The sequence below is a fragment of the Lactuca saligna genome, chromosome 4, assembly GCF_052625555.1.
Source record: "Lactuca saligna cultivar CGN05327 chromosome 4, ASM5262555v1, whole genome shotgun sequence".
NCBI classification, from domain to species: domain Eukaryota; kingdom Viridiplantae; phylum Streptophyta; class Magnoliopsida; order Asterales; family Asteraceae; genus Lactuca; species Lactuca saligna.
This window is the reverse complement of record NC_136420.1, coordinates 174,682,264-174,691,592: the sequence shown is the minus strand read 5'-3', so window position 1 is coordinate 174,691,592 and position 9,329 is coordinate 174,682,264. Positions and strand designations below refer to the sequence as shown.

General features: G+C 39.7%; 1 protein-coding gene across 1 annotated transcript; it reads right to left on the bottom strand.

Moving 5' to 3' along the window:
• Positions 1-5,764: 5,764 nt before the first annotated feature.
• LOC145043105 (PLASMODESMATA CALLOSE-BINDING PROTEIN 2-like) lies at positions 5,765-7,808 on the bottom strand. The gene is made up of 4 exons (XM_078991662.1): positions 7,652-7,808; positions 7,286-7,525; positions 7,133-7,166; positions 5,765-6,272 (listed from the first exon to the last, which is right to left on the bottom strand). The coding sequence occupies exons 1-4, from the start codon at positions 7,704-7,706 to the stop codon at positions 6,017-6,019; spliced, it is 585 nt and encodes a 194-aa protein (XP_078847788.1). The 5' UTR covers positions 7,707-7,808; the 3' UTR covers positions 5,765-6,016.
• Between the last annotated feature and the right edge of the window lie 1,521 nt (positions 7,809-9,329).

The following is a 9,329-nucleotide window of genomic DNA, read 5'->3' as shown; positions in this document are numbered from 1 at the left end:
ACTAGTATTATTGAAGAAGAGGGCTAGCCGATTTCATGAAGTGTAGAACCCTCTCAAGTTATTCTAAGTGTTTTGATGATTGTGATTCCATTTGAGGCTTCCACACTATTGGGGCTAGGCACTCAAGCTTCATGAAAACTTTCTACATCAAAGAGGTATGTATTCTATCTTATTACACTCATTGTTTTGTATACTAGATTAGGATAATACCTTGGATGTTCTTATTTGCATGTATTATTCTAGAGAAAACATAGATCCAAGGTATTTAGGGTTGCATGTACACTTAGGAGTGTTAGAATGCTCAAAACCCAACAGAAAGCGCCCCGATCCGAGACATTTGTATGAGGTTGACGGTGATGACTCCGATTTTGGACACCATCCGAGGAGCTCAGGCTGAGGCTGTGAGACCAGAAAACTAGAAGAGGGAGCGGGTTGTCGGTCAGGTATCGGAATTCGTTACGGATGGATGGGGACTCATGACTTTTCAGGGTCGGATTTGGGTACCGTTTGTGGGTGGTATGCGTACTATCTTGATGGAGGAAGCGCATCGATCGAAATTCTCGATTCATCCTGGGGCTACTAAGATGTATTTGGACCTAAAGAAGGATTATTGGTGGCCCTGTATGAAGAGGGATGTTGCATGGTTCGTCGAGAGGTGCCTGACTTATCGTCAGGTTAAGGTCGAGCACCAGCATCCACACGGTAAATTGCAGCCGCTGGAGATTCCCGAGTTGAAGTGGGAACAAGTTACCATGGATTTTATCACCAAATTGCCGAGGACTGCGAGGGGAGTCAATGCGAGTTGGGTGATTGTGGATAGATTGACGAAGAGCGCTCATTTTCTAGCCATCAGTGAGAGCTCTTCTGCGGAGAAGTTGGCAGATGTATATATGAGGGAGGTGGTATCGCGACATGGGGTTCCGATGTCGATCGTTTCAGATCGGGATGTACGATTTACTTCCAGGTTTTGGAAGAAGTTTCATGAGGAGTTGGGTACGAGGCTGCATTTCAGTACCGCATACCACCCGTAGACGGACGGACAGAGCGAGCGGACGATTCAGACGCTTGAGGATATGCTCCGAGATGTGTTTTGGATTTTGTAGGGAGTTGGGACACCTATTTACCCTTAGCAGAGTTTTCGTACAACAACAGCCATCATTCGAGCATTGTTATGCCACCCTTTGAGCTGTTGTATGGGAGGAGGTGTCGCACCCCCATCTGCTGGGGAGAGGTGGGGCAGCGGGTGATGGGTAGCACAGAGATTGTACTCCAGAAGACCGAGCAGATTCAGCAAGTCAGGTAGAGATTGTTGACCACGCAGAGTTGTCAGAAGAGTTATGCGGACAGGCTTCAGTCCGAGCTCGAGTTTCAGGTTGGTGACCTTGTGCTCCTAAAGGTCTCTCCTTGGAAAGGAGTGATATGATTCAGGAAGAGGGGCAAGTTGGGACCCCGGTATATTGGACCTTTCAAGGTAATTGCTAGGGTAGGCAGGGTAGCCTACCAGTTGGATCTACCTGCTGAGTTGGGACAGATCCATAACACCTTTCATGTCTCGCAGTTGAGGAAATGTATTGCCGATGAGTCGACAGTGGTGCCATTAGACGATATTCAGGTGGATGCAGGCCTGAACTATGTGGAGAGACCAGTGGCAATCATGGATCGGAAGGTTAAGGTTGTGAGGAACAAGGAAGTACCCTTGGTACAAGTGCAGTGGCAACATCGGAAGGGGTCCGAGCTGACATGGGAGTCCGACTCTGAGATGCGGGATCAGTATCCGGAGTGGTTTTCAGTATGAAACTTCGGGGACGAAGTCTGGTTCTAGTGGGGGAGAATTTTAATAGCCCGAAATCCAGGTATCCTTCTATTTAGCCCTGCATCTTTGTTATGTTTCCATTTAGGGTTTGCATGTTAGGTGAGTACGCTGGGCGTACCAGGAGTACGTTGCACGTACTCTCGCGCTTAATTTGGATGCGTTCACCCTCGGGTACGCTGGGCGTACCCAAGGTTACGCTGGGCGTAACCGGTCCAGACCTAAAAACCCTAATTCATTTGGAGGGCTATAAAAGGAATGTGTGGCTGGACTTCTCAGCCACCATCCCTCAGAGAGAAATCCTAAAGAGAGTGTGCATTCGTTCTTAGACCATTTTGTGAGTATTCTAAGCTTGGTGGTGCCATTCCAAGGTAGTAAAGGAGAAGAAGAGCTCATTGGGAAGGCTAGAAGTGGTGTGCAAGTGTGGATCTGAGCTTTGCAAAGGTTGAAGCTTCATTATCAGGTAAAAAGTTCGGATCTTGACATATGGTTCATGTTATATGCTTCAAGTACCATTTTCTAGGGTTTTAGTCCCAAAGGTGGAGACTTTTTGTGCAAATGGTCTCCATAAGCTTAGATCCATCATATTTCTGGTCTATTGGAGTTGTAGACTCATAAAAATGATATCTTGGACATGAATGTTGCACCATGCATGAGATCTAGGTCCTTGAGTTGGAATAGAATGATGTTAAGAAGTGTTGGAGCCTTTATAGCCATGCCAAGGCTTAAAGGTCTTGACTTTATGGGTATAGATGCATAAACAGAGCCGGATCTAAAAGTTAGAGTAATGGCCTAATCGAATAAGACCAGAAATGTTGTATGCTAAAGTCTGATGGTTACGCTGGGCGTAACTCCCAGTACGCGCAGCGTACTGGGTGGAGACCCCGATCCATGGGTTGGCGATGTACGCCCCGCGTACATCAAGCAGTACGCCCCGCGTACTCACAAGGTTGACTTTTGTTGACTTTTAGGGTTTTGGTCAACATGAAGACTTTGGGTCAAGGAAGGGTAAAATGGTCTTTTACCCTCTGAGGAATGATGATAAGGGGTAAAGTTTAATTGTGGAAGTCTTTGATTATTAAAATGATATTTTTATGATTAGGCGAGGTAGAGTCGTCGTTGGGATTTGGAGATAGCAAGTACGCGAGATCTTAGACTTTCCATGAGGTGAGTTTTCTCACTATACTGTACCCCGAAGGGTTTTATTTTGTGACCGGAAGGTCGGATATATTATGAGTTATATGCATTGTATGTGATAAGTTAATTGTTTATATGTGCCATGTATGATATGCTTGATATGGGCCGGAAGGCATGATGTTTTGGGCCGGAAGGCGTATATGTTATGGGCCGGAAGGCGTGGTGATGTGGACCGTAAGGTTGACGCAGGTAGGACCGGAAGGTTTTCCTAGTCGGAACGGAAGTCCCCTGAGACACATGGACCGGAAGGTCAGGGCCTGGAAAGGCGTATGTGTGTAAGTTGTATTTTAGGGAACTCACTAAGCATTTATGCTTACAGTTGTTGTGTTATGTGTTTCAGGTACTAGCGAGGACCGTGGGAAGGTACCGGCGTGATTGTACACACTGTCGGAGAAACAGTTTTTATAATCATGGGATGTATTTTGTTATGATAACATTGTTCACGTTTGAATTTGGAATATTAAGCGATGGTTTTTGATGTTTGCAAAAATGAAAATTTTGTTTTAAAATTTACGTTGTTACACAAATCCTACTTGGAGTTTGCATATGGTAACCAACATAGATTGTTGAGATCTTAATAGGCGACACGTGGAGGCGGAGAAGAACAAACAAGTTGCAGGTTTTCGACGACTTTATAGTTGTAGGTTTCTGGTGACTTTGGGGTTTGAAAGCTTCCGATGTCGGTATTCACATGCTTGCTGATGGCGACGACTTTAGAATTAGAGGTTTCCGGCGACGACTCTAACACCCTGTTCTCGAGTTCAACTTAACGAGAGAAAGGAAAGGAAATGAGTGGAAATGAGAAGAAAATAAAAAAGATTGGTGTTCCTGAGTTTCATTAAAGGAGAGAAGTGGAAGGAAGTGGAGGGAAATGGAAGGATCACTTTCCCTCTTAATTTTCCTTCCGATTTGGGAAAGAAAGAACAAAATGATTCATTTTCCTTTCACTTCTCTCCAACTCGGGAACGTGGAGTGTAGATCAATGCTTTAGGGTTGAGTTTAGAGGGACAAAGATGACTACTTGAGCTTACAATCGACTTCAGGTCTAAGAAGGGAATTGGTGGGCTGGGGTTTGGGGATGTGTGGGGTGGGGCCCTGAGCTTTTTAGTAATATCTAAAATATTTTTTATGAAATAATCAGAATATTATAGTCTTTTTATGTCTGGGGCTAAAACCGAAATAAAGGTAAATTGTAGGGATAGTCTGAAGGCAAAGCAAAAGTTAGGAAATTTGAACAAGCACAATTTCAGTAATTTGTTCAAATAATTTTAATGTATAAAAAAAGAACTCAAACTTACTCGGTTTACATCTCCATTAATTATTTTGCCACATCAATTTATGAAGAATATGTTCCGATTCTCTAATGTAATGTCTATTTGTTTAAAATACGATTTAATATTCGATTGCTTTTAATATAGGTCTTAAACTTTTTTTTTTAATCAATGCTAGTATACATGTTAAACCCAGTTTTTGAAGAAATCCTTCGGTTCGATGTGGTCTAGAAGTTAGCATAGAACTAATTAGGAGTGTTCATAAACGGATATCCGAAAATTCAGACATTCAAAATTTCGGATAGTTGATTTTTAGTATCCGATTCTGTATCCGAAATTCGGATATCTGAAATTTTGGATGCGGAATCGGATGCCAAATCGGATATCCGAAAATTTGAAATGTTGTTAAAATTTGAAAGACATATGAAGTTTTTAAATTAGAAAGACATATTTTTAAATTAGAAAGGCATATGAAGTAATATAATTATTTAATTAAGAGTATTATGAACATGTTTTGGTTACTAACATTCATATCATAAAACATGTGACTAAAATAACAAATAATGTATAAACTAAAATCAAAATTTTCGGATATCGGATATCCGAATTATCCGAAAAATCTGAAAACACTATTGAATTTCGTATCCGAAAAATCGGATATGCGAAATTTCGGATATCCGATTTTTTAGATAATTCGGATTTGGATTTTCGGAATTTCGGATATGAATATTTTTGAACAGCCGTAGAACCAATCGTTATCGAACAAGTCTCATCTCTGTTTCCCCTTCATACCGGTTTGAATTTGTTTTTAAAACATTGATGATTTGATGAATAGCCAAAAATTAAAGAAATGACCATTTTAGCCAATGAAATTGAAGACAGCATGCCCTCAACTGCGATTTCGTTTAATGGTTGTGATTCGGTGGCCCACTGTGATTTCGTGGTTTGTTACCCCAATATATTTAAACTCTTAAAAAAATTAACCTTATTTTTTCATTTTCAAGATATTCTCTTTGATGGCTGAAACTGGATTTCCTTCTAACAACGTTGGTAAGTATATCTTATATCTACTTTCGTTATTCGTACACTCAACAAACAAAATCACAAATGGTATGTGTCCTATGGCCGCTATTACGTAGTTTTACAAGATTTGTACGATCATAGATGATCATGTCATATTTTACAATTTGTACAAATTATCGGTGTGCATTCTGTATTCTATAAGAACGGCTGAAACAATGGTATTTTTTTTTTTTGAACTTGGTATAAAATTCTCTTTACTTGATATGTTTTTTAAAACACTTTTTATTTAAAACAAATTTTTTCAAAAACTTTAACAATTTAGTTTTTTATGACATTCAATACAGAAAGTGATAATATATTGAATCCGCCGAATACTGCCAGCGGCAGCACAGCTACACATGTGAGGTAAATCAGAACAAATAGACAGGAGAGGGATAGAGAGAGATAGAAATCACATGAGTCATGACCACCAAAAAGGAATATAGACCCTCAATAGTTTCCCAAATCAGACAATGGGAAATAGTAAAGCCAAAATACAAGCTTGTCCATAACACATTTCCCTAGCCTAAAAAAGCAACCCCATATAGAAAATAATACTACAAGCTTGTCTACAACCACATGCATGCCTTCTATCTTTCTACATGCATTATCCACTTGTACCTTTCTACATGCATTACCCACTTGTACATACCCACTCACTCATCAAAATATCAAATCAACCCCACAATATCATTACCATAATAATACCCACCACGAACACCAACACACTAAAACTCCTCCGCCGCCCACCACCGCTAACATCGTTCATACCACCTCCTGTTGGACCCAAACCCGTCCCAACACCGCCACCTAACACCCCCGTGTTGCCTGGGTTGTTCCCATATGGAGTGGTTGTGCTGCCGCCTGACGCCGTCACAGTGGTGGAACCTGGTGTTCTCGTGTTGCCACCTGGCATCGTTGTACCACTGCCACTGCATACATAATCACGACCAATCGATAAGTCACCATGACAAGTCGTAAAGCAATACACAAATGAATTCAAATATTGTTATAAATAGTTGTATATCATGCAACAAAAGTTGCAAGTTACTTTTGAGAAAAAGAACCTACTTTACTTTCAATCAAGACAAAACAAACATTATTACTTTAGCTTTTACTTTTTGATATTATCTCTAAACCCTTGCAAATTTCATGAACAAAACAAGATTGGTCAAATCTTATAAAGCCTGTTATAATAAGTTGTACCTCGTGAATGCATTACGGACTTGTACAGTACAACTACAACTAAACATAGCAATATTGTCGGTGAATGTATGTGATAACAAGATATATGTTCGGGCTTGTTTTGAATTTTGATAACGTCAATAATTGATTCATTATTTACATGATACAATTTCACATATCAACGTACAAGTCGCTATGCATAACGTACGACATTGAAGAGATATTTGATCTGCAACACATTTATTGGTCTGTCTCATAGTTATGTTTTGTCCGTGGGGGTGTACAACTCGGGAAGGACAAGGTACAATACCAGTTAACGCACATTGGATACTCTGAATGATAATGGGAATCGTACAACTCGTTTAAGCACAAAAAGACATTATGGTACAAGTCAAAAGTTGATAAAGCTCATTGTCTCAAAAAGCGGTTTTCTTTATGGACACATTTCCAAATTCAAGTATACTTCTAAACATTAAACATAAACTAATTTCCTTGAATATAATATTTCCTATTAAAGGCATTTGGTTTTCTATTTCTAACATTAAAAATAAAATAATATTCTTGAATATTTCCTATTGAAGAAAGGCATTTGGCTACAATTACATACCTGGCGGAAGAAGGATACGTACACCCATTAGCACCTGTTCATAAACAACCAAAAAAAAAAAAAAAAAAAGATAATTATCAATAAAATAAAATAACAAATTACACATAGTTGTGTGTGTAATGTGTAGATATAAGGGAGAAGAAGAAGACTAACTGGGGTCAACGTTGACCACCATGGCTGCACCATTGAAGACACAGGCCTCCGGTGCCTGACGTTTGTTCTGAAAGTAGCTGTTGACGGCGTAGTTGCAGTGGTCGATGACGGTGTCCGGGTTGTAACATTTGCCGCCTTGGTGGGTCTGGGTGCAGTCTGCGCCATTTCCACAGGCGTAGTCTATTGCCATCTGTAACACCTTATCGTTTCCACCTTTTTTGCACACACACCATGATGCACCTATACATACATACGTATATTATACATGTAAGTCTTACAGTATGAAGAACAACTTTCGATTCACGGTGTACAAGATTTGGAATTTGGAAATGGAAAACAAAAAGAAAGAAAGAAAGAAATGCTTACTGGAGTGAGCGACCATGGAGGAGAAGAGGAGAAGAAGAAGAACCCGAGTAGCCATTGTTGTGATGTAAGCTGAGGAGCAAGAAGGTTGGAGAAGATGAAGAGGTAGAGACTAGAGATAGGGAGTGTGAGTGAGAGGGTATTGGGTAAGTGAACGGGTTTAAAACTTTAAATGAAAAGGTAAATCTTTAGTCCAGAGAAAAACTGGTGAAGCCCACCTCAAGATTTTGACGATTAGGTGTACTTAGTTCATTGAAAGTTGTACTTGAATCTGGATTTGGTTATGACAGCTCTGGGAAAGGAAATTACCGAAGATAATGGGATCTCTTATTTTATGGAGATATTGAAATTAAATAATTTTTAAAATAATTTTCATCTGACAAGGGATCCAGGCAGCGAATGTACTATTGTCGGGGGATCAATAGTGGGGATATGAATTTTAAATGTGGTTCATTGGCCTTTTCTAACGGGTATATTTTGGATTTCAAAAGATTTATAAGTAAAAAGTTCATCTATTAGTCCGTTTGATATGCCCAACATCATACCCACCCATTAGGGGGTAATGGGTGTCGACTGCGGTTTAGAATTATGATTGTGCCACATCAACCGTAAACAAAATTTTTATGCAGTCATGGCCGCACTACGGCTAGACATAACTACGGCCTGAGATTGGTTGGTGGTATTGACTTCCTTTTTGACTGTTGAACGATCATTGATTTCGTGTAATTTATATATATAACCATTATTTACACAACCTAAACCAAAATCTTTACTCTTTTTCTCCAACTTTTTTTTTGAAAAATGTCTTTTTTCAAAAAGGCTCAGCAAAGAAAAAAACACCAGTTAGAAACTCCACCACTCCAATACATTCATTTGATCAACATCAATCGGTTTTTTCACCTCCGTATTACCACTACGGCGTTATGCTTCCGTATTTTTCACAACGACCAGCACAACCACTACCACAAACACTACCACAACTTGACCCAGATTTTAATTCATTTGACTTTTTGTCTCAACCCGAGTTTGTTCAACAAACACAAACACAACCAGAAACAGTTGTTTCTGATTCCGAACGGAAATTCGTTACAGAAACTCAGCACACTCGAACAACAACTAAAAAGAAAAGAGAAGGTGTAAGCTAAATGTTGGGAACCTCTAGAAGTATTAGTTTTGGCACAATCTTGGATCGATATTTCAAAAGTTGTGACGGTTGGAAAAGACCAAAAGCATGACCGCTTTTGGATTCACGTTTTACATAGGTTCTATAAATGAATGAACCGTGGAGAATACCATACAAAACATCAAATTTACTCCAAATGGGAGAAGATGAACAAGGAAATCATGTTATTTAATGACTTGTATAACAACAGAAACGTTAATAGAAAAGTGGAGAAAGCGATGAAGTGATTTTTGAAGGAAGTGTTGAAAGTGTATCAAAAAGAAAATCTGAAGGCTTTCAAGTTTCTTGGAGTTTGGAATTTTTTGAAAGATAACAAGAAATTGCTGAGTAGCAAAACATCAGACGAGCATATCGAAAGCGGTTCAAAATGCAGCAGAAAATCTGAGTCCGGCCATACTACATCAAATGCTCGTGTTCAATTTGATATGAACGAAGATGAACTTGTTCCAATTTCACCACCTCCCCAACCAATGGGAAGAGACAAAGCAAAAAGTGAAC

Excerpts from the sequence above, each read along its gene's own strand:
- LOC145043105 (XM_078991662.1), bottom strand. The coding sequence starts at position 7,706 with ATGGCTACTCGGGTTCTTCTTCTTCTCCTCTTCTCCTCCATGGTCGCT. Across the intron at positions 7,526-7,651 it reads CTCCATGGTCGCTCACTCCA|GTGCATCATGGTGTGTGTGC; the intron begins GTAAGCATTTCT and ends ATGTATGTATAG. Across the intron at positions 6,273-7,132 it reads ACGTATCCTTCTTCCGCCAG|TGGCAGTGGTACAACGATGC; the intron begins GTATGTAATTGT and ends TTATGTATGCAG.